Raw genomic sequence first — 21,506 nt, 5'->3', positions numbered from 1 at the left:
AACTTCTCAGGGCGGCCGGGTAGTGCAGCGGACTAAGCGTCTGTCTACCACCACAGAGCCAGTGGGATCGAATCCGGCTGTGGTGCCTCCGGCTTGGCCGACCGTCCATACTAACACAATTGGCAGTGTCAGCGGGTGGGAAGCCGGTGAGGGTGGGTCCTGGTCGTTGTAAACAGCGACTCCTACAGTTCGGTCGGGGCGCCTCCTCAGCGAGGGAAGGATCGAGGAGAGGTAGTGTGACCCTTCCACACGTTACACTCTCCCAGTGAGAGTCCGCGCTGCCAGGTGAAAAGAAGCGGTGGGCTGGCTACACATGTGTCGGAGGAATCATGCGATAGTCTCCGCCCTCCCAGACCGACGGTAGGGGGTAGAGTGCGCAACGATCAGGAAGCGTGTATGCTTTCGACGACGGAACTGCATTTCCGCGTTCCGAGTTTTGCGCTCTGATTGGCCAGGTCATGCGACATGTGCGCCAATCGTGGGACAGCAAGTTCTGCGCCTATTTCCGGGTCTAACAGCCTGAAAACTACCTGGCGTTCTATCGCCATGCTCTAAGACAAACTCTAACCTTAACCAACTTCGAAAGAGTGCCTAAGCTTAACCGTCGGAATCAGGGCAGGCGTTCTATCGCCATGCTCTAAGACAAACTCTAACCATAACCAACTTCGAACGAGCGCCTAAGCCTAACCAGTACAGAAACTTGCGGTCCCACGATTGGGCGTACATGTCACATGACCAGAAATTACCTGGCCAATCAGAGATGCGGAAATGCAGTTCTGTTGTAGAAGGCATTCAGGCAACCAGGAAGGGGATTGGGAATTGGCATAACGACTAACATTGGGATGAAAAAATTAAAAACGTCTCGATGGGTTTAATGAAGGTCTGTTTGAATGGATGAACAGACCTCCACGTCCAGCTCCAGGATGTCTGCGTCGGTCTTCAGCAGGTCACAGAGGTTGGGCTTCGTGCGGCCGAAGTCTCCGTGGACGAACTCCTTGATGTAACTGGAAAACCAGTTATGGAGCTTAAACTCTGAGGAGGAGAAGTGATTCACGCCTGACTTCACATGTTTATGAGAACATTAACCCTTTCACTACCACACTACAGACGGTTACCGTCTGTAGTGTGGTAGTGAAAGGGTTAACCGTCTGTAGTGTGGCAGTGAAAGGGTTAACCGTCTGTAGTGTGGCAGTGAAAGGGTTAACCTTGTGTGTAGCTGTGGCCATTATATGGTTTTCATAATTTATATGTTCTTTGGGGTTTGTGGGTCTGGTGTAATATTTGGGAATGTATTTATGTTGCATTTCTTATTTTCTTTGTCGTTTGATTTGCTACAATTTATAGTATATTCATTTTGACGTCTTGTTATATATGGTGTCCCGTTGGGCTGATCTCGCGTAAAAATTTTGGGACTGATTGCGGCACCTGCGAGCGAGCAAGCAGCAGGGGTGGTCGGAGTTGCGCTCCGGTACAGATGAATCCTTTTAGCTACTAATACTATGACTGTTGACAAGAACAGAAGAATGAAGATTCCCCTTTTTGTAGCATGCAGCCAACGAGGTATTTAGTGTTTGTTTGTATTTTGCTTTGTCGACGTGTTGTTTTTCATGCCGTGTATATTATTATTTTGTGTCGACCTAACCTGGCTTATGTTTCTCTTTTAAGTTTTCACATGGATTGGAGGACCAACCGTTCAATAAACCCCGTAAAAAGAAAGCCACTTGTGTCTGCTGTGCTTGGAGGGAATTACATTCTGTATTATGGCAGTGAAAGTGTTAACCCTTTGGTAGTGAAAGGGTTAACCGTCTGTATTGTGGTAGTGCAAGGGTTAACCTTCTGTAGTGTGGTTGTGAAAGGGTTAACCCCTTGTCGTGTGGCAGTGGAAGGGTTTTAACCTTCTGTATTGTCACAGTGAACAGGGTTAACCCTTTGTAAGCGTGGTAGTGAAAGGGTTAACATTCTCTGGATACTAGCCAATATCCTATGTAAGGTCTTAAATAGGCACTTTACCAAAAAAGAAAACAATGCCGATTTATTTGGCACATAATCTCACACGCATCCAAAAACATTAGTTTAGTTTGACAGTTATTCAGAGTAAATGAGTTTGGATATGGCCACCATGAAATTATATAAAATATATATATATATATATATATATGAAATATGAAAATACATATAAATAATACCTCGTCTTACTGTATAGGGACTGCCACCTGCCACCTCATATTATTAATTAACATGCGTGTGTGTGTGTGCATGTGGGTGTCTCTGTGTCTCTGTTAAAGGATACATCCCAGCCTGTGTCCTGAGCCCCAGGTAGAAGTGGTGTGTGTCTCAGTGTGTGTCTGTGTGTCTCAGTGTGTGTCTCAGTGTGTGTCTGTGTGTCTCAGTGTGTGTCTGTGTGTCTCAGTGTGTGTCTCAGTGTGTGTCTGTGTGTCTCAGTGTGTGTCTGTGTGTCTCAGTGTGTGTCTGTGTGTCTCAGTGTGTGTCTGTGTGTCTCAGTGTGTGTCTCAGTGTGTGTCTCAGTGTGTCTCAGTGTGTGTCTGTGTGTCTCAGTGTGTGTCTGTGTGTCTCAGTGTGTGTCTCAGTGTGTGTCTGTGTGTCTCAGTGTGTGTCTGTGTGTCTCAGTGTGTGTCTCAGTGTGTGTCTCAGTGTGTCTCAGTGTGTCTCAGTGTGTGTCTGTGTGTCTCAGTGTGTGTCTGTGTGTCTCAGTGTGTGTCTGTGTGTCTCAGTGTGTGTCTCAGTGTGTGTCTGTGTGTCTCAGTGTGTGTCTGTGTGTCTCAGTGTGTGTCTGTGTGTCTCAGTGTGTGTCTGTGTGTCTCAGTGTGTGTCTCAGTGTGTGTCTCAGTGTGTCTCAGTGTGTGTCTGTGTGTCTCAGTGTGTGTCTGTGTGTCTCAGTGTGTGTCTCAGTGTGTGTCTGTGTGTCTCAGTGTGTGTCTGTGTGTCTCAGTGTGTGTCTCAGTGTGTGTCTCAGTGTGTCTCAGTGTGTCTCAGTGTGTGTCTGTGTGTCTCAGTGTGTGTCTGTGTGTCTCAGTGTGTGTCTGTGTGTCTCAGTGTGTGTCTGTGTGTCTCAGTGTGTGTCTGTGTGTCTCAGTGTGTGTCTGTGTGTCTCAGTGTGTGTCTGTGTGTCTCAGTGTGTGTCTCAGTGTGTGTCTCAGTGTGTGTCTCAGTGTGTCTCAGTGTGTGTCTGTGTGTCTCAGTGTGTGTCTGTGTGTCTCAGTGTGTGTCTCAGTGTGTGTCTCAGTGTGTCTCAGTGTGTGTCTGTGTGTCTCAGTGTGTGTCTGTGTGTCTCAGTGTGTGTCTGTGTGTCTCAGTGTGTGTCTGTGTGTCTCAGTGTGTGTCTGTGTGTCTCAGTGTGTGTCTCAGTGTGTGTCTGTGTGTCTCAGTGTGTGTCTCAGTGTGTGTCTGTGTGTCTCAGTGTGTGTCTGTGTGTCTCAGTGTGTGTCTGTGTGTCTCAGTGTGTGTCTGTGTGTCTCAGTGTGTGTCTCAGTGTGTGTCTCAGTGTGTCTCAGTGTGTGTCTGTGTGTCTCAGTGTGTGTCTCAGTGTGTGTCTGTGTGTCTCAGTGTGTGTCTGTGTGTCTCAGTGTGTGTCTCAGTGTGTGTCTCAGTGTGTCTCAGTGTGTCTCAGTGTGTCTCAGTGTGTGTCTGTGTGTCTCAGTGTGTGTCTGTGTGTCTCAGTGTGTGTCTGTGTGTCTCAGTGTGTGTCTGTGTGTCTCAGTGTGTGTCTCAGTGTGTGTCTCAGTGTGTCTCAGTGTGTGTCTGTGTGTCTCAGTGTGTGTCTGTGTGTCTCAGTGTGTGTCTCAGTGTGTGTCTCAGTGTGTCTCAGTGTGTGTCTGTGTGTCTCAGTGTGTGTCTGTGTGTCTCAGTGTGTGTCTGTGTGTCTCAGTGTGTGTCTGTGTGTCTCAGTGTGTGTCTGTGTGTCTCAGTGTGTGTCTGTGTGTCTCAGTGTGTGTCTCAGTGTGTGTCTCAGTGTGTCTCAGTGTGTGTCTGTGTGTCTCAGTGTGTGTCTGTGTGTCTCAGTGTGTGTCTGTGTGTCTCAGTGTGTGTCTGTGTGTCTCAGTGTGTGTCTGTGTGTCTCAGTGTGTGTCTGTGTGTCTCAGTGTGTGTCTGTGTGTCTCAGTGTGTGTCTGTGTGTGTGTGTGTCTCAGTGTGTGTCTGTGTGTGTGTGTGTCTCAGTGTGTGTCTCAGTGTGTGTCTCAGTGTGTGTCTCAATGTGTGTCTCAATGTGTGTCTCAGTGTGTGTCTGTGTGTCTCAGTGTGTGTCTGTGTGTCTCAGTGTGTGTCTCAGTGTGTGTCTCTGTCTCTCTGTTAACCCTTTCACTGCCACACTACAGAAGGTTAACCCTTTACTATCACACTACCAACGGCTAATGTGATAGTAAAGGGTCAACCTTCTGTAGTGTGGCAGTGAAAGGGTCAACCTGCTGTAGTGTGGCAGTGAAAGGGTCAACCTGCTGTTGTGTGGCAGTGAAAGGGTCAACCTGCTGTTGTGTGGCAGTGAAAGGGTCAACCCTCTGTGTATCGTGGCAGTGAAAGGGTTAAAGGATACGTGCCCGCCTGCGTCTTGAGCTCCAGGTAGAAGTGGTGGGGGTCTCTGAAGCGGGTGCTCATGTGGTGGATGACCCTCTGTCGCACGGCCAGCGCCCGGCGATGCAGCACCCTGAGGGGGGTCTTCTGGTCGATGGTCAGCTCCTGAGAGGTCAAACACAGGGTCACGGGGTCAGAGGTCCTGAGAGGTCAAACACGTGGACACAGGGTCAGAGGTCCTGAGAGGTCGAACACATGGACACAGGGTCAGAGGTCAAACACATGGACACGGGGTCAGAGGTCCTGAGAGGTCAAACACATGGACACAAGGTCAGAGGTCATGAGATCGCCTCCCTGCTGAACAGGCGCCCCGACCGACCAGTAGGAGTCACTGTTTAGAACGACCAGGACTCGTACCCCACCGGCTTCCCACCCGCTAACACTGCCAGTTGTGTCAGTAGGGACGACCGACCGAGCCGGAGGTACCGCTGACAGCTGGATTCGATCCCAGAGTCTCCGCGGTGGTAGGCGAGTGCTTAGTCCACTGCGCTACCCAGCCGCACCCACTATTATGTACTTTGCCCCCATCTACTACCGTAATTCCTCTAATAGTAACCGGGTGTCAAATACAAGCCGGGTCTCTATTAATGGCCGGGTGCTCTCTTGAGCTAAGCAATTATAAGCCGGCCTCCTAATACAAGCCGGGTTACTAATATACTGAGCTGCATACTGAGCTAGTTACTTGATTTCACTTTGAAAACGTTGAAATGACCAGTGACCACCTGTAATTGCACTGTTTACTATTTCATACAGTACTTGGTTTCAATAAATGAACCCAGTACATTTTACTGGGTTCAAACTGACACAAAATGTTGATTTATTCATTATGATCCGTTTGAAAATTTGAAATATAGGCCTCCCTCTTATACAGGCCTCCTCCTAATACAAGCCTGGTACCCGCTACAGTTGAAACAAATACAAGCCGGGGTTACTATTAGAGGAATTACGGTATGTTACTATACTTCTACTACTACCCCATCATGCTAATATGTCTATATTGATTTGATTTGATTTTATTAGACATTTTTAAAGATACAAAGGTACTATGCACTCAGAGTGTAACACTCAAGTTCAACACCATTTGAAAAACAACGCCACTGACACTCAGCTGCCAGTTGTACCCTTCCTGCTGACCAGTTGTACCCTTCCTGCTGACCTGTTGTACCCTTCCTGCTGACCTGTTGTACCCTTCCTGCTGACCTGTTGTACCCTTCCTGCTGACCTGTTGTACCCTTCCTGCTGACCTGTTGTACCCTTCCTGCTGACCTGTTGTACCCTTCCTGCTGACCTGTTGTACCCTTCCTGCTGACCTGTTGTACCCTTCCTGCTGACCTGTTGTACCCTTCCTGCTGACCTGTTGTACACAACTTGTACAGTAAGTCACTTTGGATAAAGCGTTCAGCTAGACCAGGGGTTCCCAAACTTTTCAGGCCAGGGCCCAGAAAATAAGGCGTCAGAGAGCCGCGGCCCAATGCACATCGTCAGGCTTTTTTTTTTTTTTTTTTTTTTTGCCATGCGACTGATTTTTTAAGCCAAATATCACTTCAATCCTATTAAGTTAGTTCAAGTTAGTTATTCATTTATATGTGCTATTTATGAGAGGGCTAACTTGTTGCAAAATAATAATGATAATAATAATAGCCTCATTAAAATACTATTGTTGCTTCGGTTGTTTTCAGCGTTTTATGTGCATAATCTGTTATTTAGTTTGAAATGTTCGTTGAAATAAGTAGATTTTTCGTTTTTGTTTATTTATTAAGTTAATATAAAAACATATAGTCACATTTTAGAATACAATAGAATAGAATTTTAGAATACAACTAGAAACACTGTCCTGACCTGCTTCTAAGTTCAGTGGCCTGACAAAAAAAAAAAAAGAAAAAAAAATATTTAATTTTAATTTTTTTTAAATCATCTCGCGGCCCACTCGTGGCTGTTCGCGGCCCACCTTTGGGTCGCGACTCGCGACCCCGACTTTGGGAACCACTGAGCTAGACGACTACATGTAGGTTTCAAGTTTCTTTATTAGTTGTCGTACAAAAATACAGAACACTTTTATATTAAATGCTTTTTCCTGTTCTGCTCCCGAGAGATGGATAAAAAATAAAATAGACGAGTAAAAAAAAAAAAGTCAAAAGTACGTAACAAGTGTAAACAAAAGTGTTCAAAACAAAAGTGTTCACTATACACTATACAATACAGAGTAGAAAAATATACAATACAGAGTAGGACATTTTTTTTTAACCGAGTTACAATACAATATAAAGTACAAAGTTAATAGGAAGGAGGATGCTCACTGGAGTCTATGGGCGCATTGTGATGGTGGACATTTTGGAGAGTAATGAGTAGTGGTTCATATGGTCTCAGGCCCCGCCCCCAAGTGGTGATGTCAGAGCGTCTCTTTGGTGATGCCACGCCCACGTACGCGGTCCCACAGAGTGAGCTATAGAGCTGCTGGTCGCAGCTGAAGAGTTATTCTAACCTCACAGATTGGGACGTGTGCAGCAGGGTACAAATATCAACCACTAGGGGCAGCAAAAAATACTATGTGTGCTTAATTACTCTCTTCACATCGATCTGTGAAGTTGATCAGCGATTAGTGATGCACCGATGTGAAAATTGTGGCCGATAACCGATATTAATATTGCTGTTCTGGCCGATACCGATATTTACCGATGTCGATATCTCTGTATAGAAAACACTTTTCAATAAAGGAATATCTTATCTTATCTTTTTTATGATAATCAAATAAAGAGCTATTTTGCAAAACGCTTTTTTTTTTTTTTACTTTTGTAACTTTTTCAGAAATGACTGATATTTTGAAACTATTTAAGACCAAAACATGTAAAAAGAGGAGGGGGGGGGGGGGGGGGGGGGTCAGGTGGCGTAACGGAGATTGCGTTCGTCACCAACCCCGGAGCGGCTGGATTCGCCTGTTCGAATCCAGCTCACAGCTCCGGGGTTGTCACCAGCTTGGCTGGTCGTTCACACTAATACAATTGGCAGTATTAGAGGGTGGGAGAAGCTGGCGGGGTGGGTCCGGGTCGTAGCGACTCCTACAGTTCGGTCGGGGCGCCTGCTAAGCGCGGATAGGATCTAAGTGGGATAGTGTGATCCTCCCACACGCTACGCCCTCTCAGTGAGAATCCGCGCTGCCAGGTGAAAAGAAGCGGTTGATTGGCTAGACGTGTGTCGGAGGAAGCACGTGATAGCCTCCACTCTCCCAGACCGACTGTGGGGGGTAAGTGCGCAGCGACCAGGAAGGGGATTGGGAATTGGCATAATGACTAACATTGGGATGGGAGAAAATCGGACGAAAAAGGAGGGGGAAAAAGATAAAAAAAAAAAAAACAATTTAATTTTTTTTTAATATCTGCCCTATCTTGATATCGGACCGATACCGATGTGTAAAAAAACTGCCATATCGGCCGATATTATATCGGCGGCCGATATATCGTGCATCACTATCAGCGATATTAGTCTAAATTAAATTAATGAGTATGAAATTGTTGCAAGGGTTTAAAGGTGTTATAGATAACATGTTTATGCAGAGTAATATTTTTTTTTTTAATACATCCACGGAGCTTTCAGAAAGGCACTGAATATAAGTATTATTGATAAAAAAAAAGAGCTCACGCTGCCCCCGTCGCTTCCTGATTCTACTGCGCAGGCGCACCAACCGACCTGTAGGAGTCGCTGTCCACAACGTCCGATCCCCACCCATCAGCTTCCCACCCCCTAACACTGCCAATTGTGTTAGTATGAACGACCAGCCAAGCTGATAGCAATGCGGAGAGCTGGGCTCGAACCCAGCGTCTCCTGCATTGGTGGTGAGCACCACCTAGCCGCTCCACCTCGCCACCTTTCCTATAATAATAATAATCCGTTGGGACTAGGGATGTCCGATATTATCGGCCGATATTGGTATTAAAATATAATATCGGAAATGATCGGAATCGGTTAAAAATATATATATATATTATATATTTTTTCTATATTTATTTAACCTTTATTTACCCAGGCAAGCAAGTAAGAGCAAATTATTATTTTATTTATTGTCAAAAGTATGCATAATGTTGTGTTAATTCCACAACAAGAGATATGTAATGTTAATAATTACCTGAAATTATTCCGTTTTTTGGGGGGGGAAACCCCGCATATATCGGTATCGGTTGATATCGGTATCGGAAATTAAGAGTTGGACAATATCGGTGTATCGGATATCTCTCTCTCTCTCTCTCGATATCGGTAAAAAAGCCAATATCGAACATCCCTAGTTGGGACCGAAGACTCACTTTGATGTCGGCGATGAAGGCGATGTCCCCTTCCTCGATGGCCTTGTGAGTCCAGATGAGAGCAGAGTAGGACTTGGACTTGTCCTCCTCTCCCTCCTTCATGTGTCCCATGGCCACTCTGAGACACACATAAGTCAACATCATCATCATCATCGTGTTCAGACCTTATTCTATAGATCTTCAACTCAATCTTCATTTCATCTCCAAGCTCTCATCTATACTATGACGTCGAGAGGTCAAGTACGCGACACAAAAACAATATAGGAACAGAAAAGTCAATCAATTAAATTGATTGAAAACTTTATTAACAGATTGCAGAATGGGTACAATACAGTACGGCTCAATACACACAATTGTTAACACATTAGACGCCAACAACGTCATAATTCGCTATTGCCCGCCATGCGTTGAACACCAACAACGTGATAATTCGTTGTTGGGATCAATATTTAATTTTTTCGCCATGGCATTCATAATTCATCCAGCCTCCCTGCGGGACTGCAGCTGCACCCTGTCTGATATTGCAACGCTTCAATACCGCCGCCTGGTGGATGATCGGGCGAGTTACACTCCACGCCAAACCGGAAGTGGCACTCGGTGCATCGAGGAAATCCCTCCGGCAGTAATATCTTGTAACGTGGGTCCAGACAAACACTCGAGTGCATCTGATCGCTTTCGAAACGCAATAATCTATATGATTTCTGCGTTTATTGTGTCATACAACGGGAAATGGATCTAGCAGATCGACGTCAAATAATTGGAATATTTTTCCTCCAGTCTCATCGGCGAACAGTAAGAGGAATCTAACGTTATTTTCAGCTTGATTGTCCATTTCTTTGTTTGCAATCCATCTGATCAATGTATCAACTAGTGCTGTCAGGCAATACATTTTTTTTATCTAATTAATTACAGGATTTGTAATTAATTAATCTAATTAATCGCATTTTAATCACATAACCATTTTATGCCTGATATGCTATATTCTATAATAATATTTCAAATTGCATATGTCCGGATGGCAGAATTCAGTACTGTATCTACAAAACCTTCTGTTTAATCATCTTCCATCTATTAATTTGCTTAGATTTTTCAGGTCTGGTCAATTTGAGCATGGTGTTATTCACAGTCAAAGATTAAAAAAAAATTTATTGATATTCTCATTTGGTTCATTACAATTTACTCAAGCCTAGTAACAGACACAGTATTTCTGACACTGGGAATACATTCCCTGAGATCCATAGATGTCCCTAGAATCAGATACCAAGAACATGCAAATGGACCATATTAAAAAAAAGTCTGTAAATGTGTATTATACGTTATTATGGAATGAATGAGATAAAAAAAAAGTATATAAAAAAAAAAAAAAAAATGTAATACATTTTTAGTTAATTTTCATAACGCGATAATTAGCTGTGTAATATTAATCTAATTAACGCGATAAACTGACAGCCCTAGTATCAACCCATACTAAATAAAGCCGTTACTGACGATCAAGGAATTATAAACGACCCCCTCCCCCCCTTTCCTTCACGCATGATGAAGCATAATGTATACCGATCATATACATTTGAATTTTTTAATATAGCGTGTATAGGAAAGAAACACCAATCGATAATCTATCATATGCTTCAGGGCCTATAACTCTCGTTTTTGGAATTACAGCAGAAAACCTTAAAAGCATACTTATATTCACGACGGTATTAACACAACAATGTATGAATGAAAAAATATAACGTCCCCACATCCGGAACGATAGATACCCGATGTTGAATGGGCCGTAGTAATGCAGATATAGCTATAATATTTAAAAAGTTATAGCCCTGCAAAGAAGGTAAACATCTCCATAGGCTTACAGCGGTGGCAGACTGGACCCAATGATGGGTACAATGCACGGCGCCCAATGTGTTAACACTTTGGGTGCCGGGACCCGTCTTTAGACGTCTTTGCTGGCCATGCTAAAGTTGCCGGGGGACGCTGTACGTCGTCTTTATATCAATATTTCAAAAATCTGCGATCGGATTCATAATGTCCCTCCGCTGGCCTGAGATACACCAGCAGGACCCACTGAGCTCTCTGGCGGTTCAGGAGCGCCATCTGGTGGCTGATCGCGCAACCGCTTAACAGGAAGCGCAGTAGAGGTTGTGCTAGATGTCCGTATTGCTTCCGGCCACTCGGGATAGGTTCCGGCACTCTAGCTCGTCACACTACATAGCGATCGATTGCCAATAACTCGATAAACAACATGATTTGGACGTATATACCATTATACAAGCTGGAGATGGACCGGGTAATAATATATCCCATAATGATAACATTTCTACTCGACGATGATCGCCCAACGGCGCGCGGAGACTGGGGTGAGTTTCAGCGTGTAACGTTACCGTCTTCGATAATAACTGATATTATCAACATTTGACCCACATTAGATGATTGGTATAACGCTGCCCACGGAATTATAAACGCCCCCTCGCCCATCCGGTCAACATCAGATGACGTGTAGTAACTTCTAGAAGTACGTCTAGTTGGAATTTTTTATATCGCGCTGATTGCCATCAAACTGTATTTCATCATCAATATAATGCATTTGGGGCTATATATCACGTTCTGGAGAAAGCTGCAGAAAGAGATGAAAACATACTTATACATTAGACCATACTTTACTATGAATATGTGAATGAAAAAGTTTAACGTTGCTACACAATGAACAATACATATAGGACTTTGAATGGGCCCTAATAATGGCAATGTAGCAATAGAATTTAAAAAGTTATAGCCCTGCAAAGAAGGGGACTTTCTCCATAGACAAATAGCGCTGGCAATCTATGGTATATCATTAATTTAACCTTAGGCAACCAAAGTGTTAAGGGGATGCAGACCAGAGAAAGACTTTCGTCTTGTTTACCCCATTTTCAATTCATAAATAAAATGGGGTCACGGTATGAAAAGGTTTGATTAGATTGGATTAGATTAAACTGTATCGTCATCATGCAGCACAGGTACAGTACAATGAAAAGAAGTGTGGCTTCCAACCAGAGTGCAAATGTAGCAGTAAAGTGCAACAGCAATACACAATGTACAGGTGATGAAACTGGGTATTAAAAAAACTATTGTGCAACCTTATACATTGTACTTAGATAAATAACCTATTTGGAACTCACCCTTGTGTTTGATTTCTTTTATTGAAATTGTGTTTTTAAGTTGCAGGAAATTACAGCAAATGGCTTCTTTGTTGTAAATATAACCACCCCCTAGTTCAAAGTCAGCACAATCTGGTTTGAAAATCCTGGGGAAATATGTATACCGGTATATAATAATAATTATTATTATAATTTAGGACCTGCCTACGAGGTCATTAATCGGCATGCATGCGATGCATGTATGCGATTCGTCTCTGCGATTAACCCACCCCGTCGTCCTTCCCCCCCCCCAAGGGCAACCGGGAGCAGACAGGCGTCAACGTGAGCCGCGCCAGGGGACCAATCCAAGTGCTCCTGTCCGTCTTCGTCAAGGACGCCACAGCGTTAGCGATCTTGTTGTTGTGCATGTTTTTCCATTGGGTTTATCTTATCAGGGGGGAAACCCTTGCGAGCACGGGGAGAACATGCAAACTCCACACAGAAAGGCCTGGGAGATACCTCACCTGAGTACCTGGCATCATGGAAACCTGGTCCCCAAGCGGGAATCGAACCCTGGACCTTCTTGCTGTGAGGCGACAGTGTTTAACCACTACACCACCGTGCATAAATAAATGTTTTCATAGTTACTACGTATTCTATTTCAGTTTTTTTGTGTTTTGTCCGTTTATAAAATAAATATACATTGTATCCACTCAGGAAAAAAATAAAAAGAGATTTAAATTCAGAGCATTCATGCAGAATATGGACGTCCTCACCTGGTGACCACCTGCAGGTCTCGCACTCGGATCTTGTCTGATGACTGGTTGATGGTCTGGAAGGAGACGCACGCAGGGCGGGAGGCACGTTTGTGTGTCAGGATGGATGTATATTTCAAGTTTGTTCATCATTTGTCAGAACAAAATACAGAAGACTTTTTTTTTTTTATCTACTTTTTCTCCCCACTTTTCTATTTTCCTCCCTTCCCCAATTTCGTATTGTCCAATTCTACCCTCCCCTGTCTCGAATGTTGTTAGGCCATGCCTCCCACAAGCCGGCTGCAATGTGGACGAAGCCTTGCATCCTCCGGTACTCGAGGAGGCAGCCGTCGCACCAACCGACCTGTAGGAGTCGCTGTCCACAACGTCCGATCCCCACCCACCAGCTTCCCACCCCCTAGTATGACCGACCAGCCAAGCTGGCAGCAACGCCGAGAGCTGGGCTCGAACCCAGCATCTCCTGCATTAGTGGCGAGCGCCTTGCCCACTGCGCCGCTCTTAAAAATACAGAATACTTTATAATGAAATGTTTGTTTCTGTATGAGCCCCTGAGAGTGTGCTACATACAGTAAAAAGACAGTAAGTAAAAAAAAAAAAAAATAATAATTAAGTAAAAAGTAGGTAAAGTCAATATACATATATACAATATACAATACAGAGTAAAATGAGTAACAGTGAGGTAGAATGCAGAGGTACAAAACTTGGGGTAGGGTGCAAATGAGGTATGAATGTGGTGCAAATCTCTTTAATAACCGATAAATATACAGAATACAGTGAGTGGTAAGGTGAGTGTTTATTTAAAGTGAGTGTGTGCGTGTGGATGTGTGTGCTGTGGGTGTATTTGATCGTTTGTTACATAGTGTCATTGTCAATGAGCAACCTGATGGCCTGGGGATAGAAGCTTCTTCTGAGTCGCTCTGTGCTTGCCATGAGACTCCGGTATCGCTTGCCTGACCGCAGCAGTTCAAAGAGGCAGTTGTTTGGGTGACTAGAGTCTTTGATTATTCTCTTGGCCTTGGCCCTGCACCGCTTGTTGTAAATGTTCTGGAGAGTGGGAAGCCCACCTCCAATTGTGCGCTCGGCTGAACGGGCCACTCTCTGTAGTCTGCTGCGGTCTTGTGCGGCGCTATTCCCAAACCAGGAGGTGATGTTGCCAGTCAGGATATGATGTGTGTCAGGATGTGTGTATATGTGCGTCTATGATGTGTGTGTATGACGTGTGTCAGAATGTATGTATATGATGACTGTCCTCCTCCACTAAATCAAATTCTTAGTTGACTAATAAGTAGGGATGTCCGATATTATCGGCCTACCGATATTATCGGCCGATATTGGCATTAAAATGTAATATTGGAAATTATCGGTATCGGTTTAAATTTTTTTTATTTTTACATTTATTTAACCTTTCTTTACCCAGGCAAGCAAGTAGGAACAAATTCTTATTTTATTTATTGTGAAAAGTATGCATAATGTTGTGTTTTTTGGGGGTCGGAAACCCAGCATATATCGGTATCGGTTGATATCGGTATCGGAAGTTAAGAGTTGGACAATATCGGTATATCGGATATCGGTAAAAAAAAAAAGCCAACATCGAACATCCCTACTAATAAGTAATGGACTTTACGGACTAATCGATAAAAAAAAAAATCGACAAATCTGTACACTTCCGTTTCTCACCTCTTGGATCTGCCGGACCTCAGCTTTACTGAGCCTGGACCGATGAGGATTCAAGAGCTCCATGGCGAAGGGACGACCTGTTCGAGACACAAGAACACTCAGTGTACACTCAGCACACTCATCACACTCAGGCCACTACACACTGGAGCACTAGGTGACACAACAAGCTCACTACACACTGGAGCACTAGGTGGTGACACAACAAGCTCACTACACACTGGAGCACTAGGTGGTGACACAACAAGCTCACTACACACTGGAGCACTAGGTGACACAACAAGCTCACTACACACTGGAGCACTAGGTGACACAACAAGCTCACTACACACTGGAGCACTAGGTGGTGACACAACAAGCTCACTACACACTGCAGCACTAGGTGACACAACAAGCTCACTACACACTGGAGCACTAGGTGACACAACAAGCTCACTACACACTGGAGCACTAGGTGGTGACACAACAAGCTCACTACACACTGCAGCACTAGGTGGTGACACAACAAGCTCACTACACACTGGAGCACTAGGTGGTGACACAACAAGCTCACTACACACTGGAGCACTAGGTGGTGACACAACAAGCTCACTACACACTGGAGCACTAGGTGGTGACACAACAAGCTCACTACACACTGGAGCACTAGGTGGTGACACAACAAGCTCACTACACACTGGAGCACTAGGTGGTGACACAACAAGCTCACTACACACTGGAGCACTAGGTGACACAACAAGCTCACTACACACTGGAGCACTAGGTGACACAACAAGCTCACTACACACTGGAGCACTAGGTGGTGACACAACAAGCTCACTACACACTGGAGCACTAGGTGACACAACAAGCTCACTACACACTGCAGCACTAGGTGACACAACAAGCTCACTACACACTGGAGCACTAGGTGGTGACACAACAAGCTCACTACACACTGGAGCACTAGGTGGTGACACAACAAGCTCACTACACACTGGAGCACTAGGTGGTGACACAACAAGCTCACTACACACTGGAGCACTAGGTGGTGACACAACAAGCTCACTACACACTGGAGCACTAGGTGACACAACAAGCTCACTACACACTGCAGCACTAGGTGACACAACAAGCTCACTACACACTGGAGCACTAGGTGACACAACAAGCTCACTACACACTGCAGCACTAGGTGGTGACACAACAAGCTCACTACACACTGGAGCACTAGGTGGTGACACAACAAGCTCACTACACACTGGAGCACTAGGTGACACAACAAGCTCACTACACACTGGAGCACTAGGTGACACAACAAGCTCACTACATACTGCAGCACTAGGTGACACAACAAGCTCACTACACACTGGAGCACTAGGTGACACAACAAGCTCACTACACACTGGAGCACTAGGTGGTGACACAACAAGCTCACTACACACTGGAGCACTAGGTGGTGACACAACAAGCTCACTACACACTGGAGCACTAGGTGACACAACAAGCTCACTACACACTGGAGCACTAGGTGACACAACAAGCTCACTACACACTGGAGCACTAGGTGACACAACAAGCTCACTACACACTGCAGCACTAGGTGACACAACAAGCTCACTACACACTGCAGCACTAGGTGACACAACAAGCTCACTACACACTGCAGCACTAGGTGACACAACAAGCTCACTACACACTGGAGCACTAGGTGGTGACACAACAAGCTCACTACACACTGGAGCACTAGGTGACACAACAAGCTCACTACACACTGGAGCACTAGGTGGTGACACAACAAGCTCACTACACACTGCAGCACTAGGTGGTGACACAACAAGCTCACTACACACTGGAGCACTAGGTGACACAACAAGCTCACTACACACTGCAGCACTAGGTGACACAACAAGCTCACTACACACTGGAGCACTAGGTGGTGACACAACAAGCTCACTACACACTGCAGCACTAGGTGGTGACACAACAAGCTCACTACACACTGGAGCACTAGGTGGTGACACAACAAGCTCACTACACACTGGAGCACTAGGTGACACAACAAGCTCACTACACACTGGAGCACTAGGTGGTGACACAACAAGCTCACTACACACTGCAGCACTAGGTGGTGACACAACAAGCTCACTACACACTGCAGCACTAGGTGGTGACACAACAAGCTCACTACACACTGCAGCACTAGGTGACACAACAAGCTCACTACACACTGGAGCACTAGGTGACACAACAAGCTCACTACACACTGGAGCACTAGGTGGTGACACAACAAGCTCACTACACACTGGAGCACTAGGTGACACAACAAGCTCACTACACACTGGAGCACTAGGTGGTGACACAACAAGCTCACTACACACTGGAGCACTAGGTGACACAACAAGCTCACTACACACTGGAGCACTAGGTGGTGACACAACAAGCTCACTACACACTGGAGCACTAGGTGGTGACACAACAAGCTCACTACACACTGGAGCACTAGGTGACACAACAAGCTCACTACACACTGGAGCACTAGGTGGTGACACAACAAGCTCACTACACACTGGAGCACTAGGTGACACAACAAGCTCACTACACACTGGAGCACTAGGTGACACAACAAGCTCACTACACACTGGAGCACTAGGTGGTGACACAACAAGCTCACTACACACTGGAGCACTAGGTGACACAACAAGCTCACTACACACTGGAGCACTAGGTGGTGACACAACAAGCTCACTACACACTGGAGCACTAGGTGACACAACAAGCTCACTACACACTGGAGCACTAGGTGGTGACACAACAAGCTCACTACACACTGCAGCACTAGGTGACACAACAAGCTCACTACACACTGCAGCACTAGGTGACACAACAAGCTCACTACACACTGCAGCACTAGGTGACACAACAAGCTCACTACACACTGGAGCACTAGGTGACACAACAAGCTCACTACACACTGCAGCACTAGGTGACACAACAAGCTCACTACACACTGGAGCACTAGGTGGTGACACAACAAGCTCACTACACACTGGAGCACTAGGTGACACAACAAGCTCACTACACACTGGAGCACTAGGTGGTGACACAACAAGCTCACTACACACTGGAGCACTAGGTGACACAACAAGCTCACTACACACTGGAGCACTAGGTGGTGACACAACAAGCTCACTACACACTGGAGCACTAGGTGGTGACACAACAAGCTCACTACACACTGGAGCACTAGGTGACACAACAAGCTCACTACACACTGCAGCACTAGGTGACACAACAAGCTCACTACACACTGCAGCACTAGGTGACACAACAAGCTCACTACACACTGCAGCACTAGGTGGTGACACAACAAGCTCACTACACACTGCAGCACTAGGTGACACAACAAGCTCACTACACACTGGAGCACTAGGTGACACAACAAGCTCACTACACACTGCAGCACTAGGTGGTGACACAACAAGCTCACTACACACTGGAGCACTGCAGTAGAAGCCCTTAGAAGTCCAGCTTTTACTGCTACTCTACCACTACTCCACTTTGTGACTTCTATTGTTCTGGATTTCACACCTCCACTGCCTGCCACAGGCTGGAAAGATTTTCATCTTACATTTTTATTCGTCCCAAATGTCCCAGCCCCATCCAATTTCTTAGCTTTTTTCACTGTTTGTTTATCATGCATTGCAACACTAATATATGGTACAGTAGCCCAAGTCAGACTGCCCATATAAAAATTATCTTGGGGGTCTGAGGGCAGTAGCCCCCGACCCCCTCCGTGGGGAAGCACTTAAGTTAAGTACCCTCGCTTTGTTTACGGCAGAAAATTAACTTAAGCACTTAAGTTAAGTACCCTCGTTTTGTTTACTGCAGAAAATTAACACCTAGTGCTAGTTCTAAACTGACATCGAAGTGACATTGGAGTGGCAGAAGGGACCCGATTCTGAAAAGATTCATCTGTAGGTGACACAACAAGCTCACTACACACTGGAGCACTAGGTGACACAACAAGCTCACTACACACTGGAGCACTAGGTGGTGACACAACAAGCGCACTACACACTGCAGCACTAGGTGACACAACAAGCTCACTACACACTGGAGCACTAGGTGGTGACACAACAAGCTCACTACACACTGGAGCACTAGGTGGTGACACAACAAGCGCACTACACACTGCAGCACTAGGTGACACAACAAGCTCACTACACACTGGAGCACTAGGTGGTGACACAACAAGCTCACTACACACTGGAGCACTAGGTGGTGACACAACAAGCTCACTACACACTGCAGCACTAGGTGGTGACACAACAAGCTCACTACACACTGCAGCACTAGGTGGTGACACAACAAGCTCACTACACACTGGAGCACTAGGTGACACAACAAGCTCACTACACACTGGAGCACTAGGTGACACAACAAGCTCACTACACACTGGAGCACTAGGTGACACAACAAGCTCACTACACACTGCAGCACTAGGTGACACAACAAGCTCACTACACACTGGAGCACTAGGTGACACAACAAGCTCACTACACACTGCAGCACTAGGTGACACAACAAGCTCACTACACACTGGAGCACTAGGTGACACAACAAGCTCACTACACACTGGAGCACTAGGTGACACAACAAGCTCACTACACACTGGAGCACTAGGTGACACAACAAGCTCACTACACACTGGAGCACTAGGTGGTGACACAACAAGCTCACTACACACTGCAGCACTAGGTGGTGACACAACAAGCTCACTACACACTGCAGCACTAGGTGGTGACACAACAAGCTCACTACACACTGGAGCACTAGGTGACACAACAAGCTCACTACACACTGGAGCACTAGGTGACACAACAAGCTCACTACACACTGGAGCACTAGGTGACACAACAAGCTCACTACACACTGCAGCACTAGGTGGTGACACAACAAGCTCACTACACACTGGAGCACTAGGTGACACAACAAGCTCACTACACACTGCAGCACTAGGTGGTGACACAACAAGCTCACTACACACTGGAGCACTAGGTGACACAACAAGCTCACTACACACTGGAGCACTAGGTGGTGACACAACAAGCTCACTACACACTGGAGCACTAGGTGGTGACACAACAAGCTCACTACACACTGCAGCACTAGGTGGTGACACAACAAGCTCACTACACACTGGAGCACTAGGTGGTGACACAACAAGCTCACTACACACTGGAGCACTAGGTGACACAACAAGCTCACTTCACACTGCAGCACGAGGTGCATCTCTCACCATTCCCCAGGGTCCGAACGTCCACATCCTCTCTCCCGGACGAGGAGAAGTTGAATCCTGCGGTCAGAGAGAAGCCACATGACATCACATTCACTACTACAGCACACACAGGGTTAACTACTACTAGTGGTGGTGGTGCAGTGGTCAAGTTAAAAGGTGTGTGAACTCTCAATTTCAGCCAATAATCCCCATCATCACACAAAGAAAGAAATATAAAAAATAGTATTATTTTCAGGGTTTCCGACTCAATGCCCGGAGATTTCTATAATCTTATATTTCACTAATAACAGTTAAAATAATTGGTAAACAAACGTAATGCTGGAAATATACACTTTTACTGTATATCTCGGGCTTAAGAGGTTAACCCTGTGAGGCCCAAATTAAAAAGACATAGCAACTTCAGAGGCCAGAGGGTGAGACCTACAGTATAAACACATGAAGGGTGCCGTGACTGAAAAAAAGGTTGAGAAACGCTGGTATATGGTGTGGCTCTTTGTGGTACCACAGTAATTTTTGTGGCTCTTAGTCTCTGACTGGTTGGCCACCCCTGATTTAAAGCATTAAAATAAATTAATCTAGATTAATCTATGGAGTGAAAAATCTTTCAATCTTAGCGCCGCGGATATAAGAAAGAGGTCTAGCTGAGTCAATGTTGATGGTTTTGTTGAACATTTGTATTTCAGGAGAGAAACTGTATTCAAAGAAAGCTATTAAAATAGTCTTTGAATCTAAATATACTTTCTTTGTGTTGATTTTACATTAATTCCTTGATTTTACTCAAGTAAATATCTGTTACAAGCTTCGGTCTTAAGTAGAAAAATGCTATTTTTAATCTAAATTAATCTAGATTAATGACAGAAAATTGTGAGATTAATTAGTTAAATTCTTTTTTATCTATCGACAGCATTAATTCTTTTGTTTAGTTTCCTCAAAAACAAAAAAATTGTCAGGTAACTTGGATACAACTAACAAATCTATACTTCTTCTAAATAACTATAAATATATGCATGTTCGCTTAAGAAGGTGGGTAAACGCCATTGTTTCTGCAACCCTGTTGACCCTTTCACTGTGACAATACAGAAGGTTAGCCCTTTACTATCACACAACCGACGGCGACGCTCCATCATTAGCATCATTAGCTCCGCGGATACCTTCTGTCGTGTGGCAGTGAGAGGGTTAACAACATGAATCCTTATGGTTCAACACACTGGCTGTTGCTTCACCCGCCCAGAAGCAACAGCTACTTCCTGTCCCGCCCCCCACAGTAACCATAGTAACACACACAGAAATATATACGTCTCTGTTAGGGATGTCCGATATTATCGGCCGATATTGGCAGTAAAATGTAATATCGGAAATTATCGGTATCTGTTTTACATTTTTTTCTTTTTTTACATTTATTTAACCTTTATTTACCCAGGCAAGGTAAATAAAGTTATTGTCAAAAGTATGTATAATGTTGTGTTAATTCCACGACAAGAGATATGTAATGTTAATTACCTGAAATTATAAACCCTGCATATATCGGTATCGGTTGATATCGGTATCGGAAATGAACCCTTTCACTGCCACACGACAGAAGGTTAGCCCTTTACTATCACACAACCGACGGCGATGCTCCATCATTAGCATCATTAGCTCCGCAAATGCGGAGCTAATGATGCTAATGATGGAGCATCGCCGTCGGTTGTGTGATAGTAAAAGGGCTAACCTTCTGTATTGTCACAGTGAAAGGGTGTTAACCGGCTGTCGTGTGGCAGTGAAAGGGTTAAGAGTT

General features: G+C 45.1%; 1 protein-coding gene across 2 annotated transcripts in view; it reads right to left on the bottom strand.

Annotated features, from left to right (window-relative positions):
• Positions 1-21,506, bottom strand: part of pus10 (pseudouridine synthase 10) — a 72,997-nt gene that overhangs the window by 2,111 nt on the left and 49,380 nt on the right. For both annotated transcript variants that reach the window (XM_084318979.1, XM_084318978.1), the window contains exons 25-30: positions 19,730-19,786; positions 14,452-14,528; positions 12,775-12,830; positions 8,883-9,000; positions 4,550-4,692; positions 905-1,004 (exon numbers count right to left, since the gene is read on the bottom strand). In XM_084318979.1, the coding sequence (XP_084175105.1) occupies positions 905-1,004; positions 4,550-4,692; positions 8,883-9,000; positions 12,775-12,830; positions 14,452-14,528; positions 19,730-19,786 (551 nt within the window). The remainder of the gene's footprint in view (positions 1-904; positions 1,005-4,549; positions 4,693-8,882; positions 9,001-12,774; positions 12,831-14,451; positions 14,529-19,729; positions 19,787-21,506) is intronic.

The sequence above is a fragment of the Notolepis coatsorum genome, assembly GCF_963971535.1.
Source record: "Notolepis coatsorum genome assembly, chromosome: 7".
Lineage (NCBI taxonomy): Eukaryota > Metazoa > Chordata > Actinopteri > Aulopiformes > Paralepididae > Notolepis > Notolepis coatsorum.
Note: the sequence above shows the minus strand (reverse complement) of the source record. Positions and strands in the feature narration are given on the sequence as shown.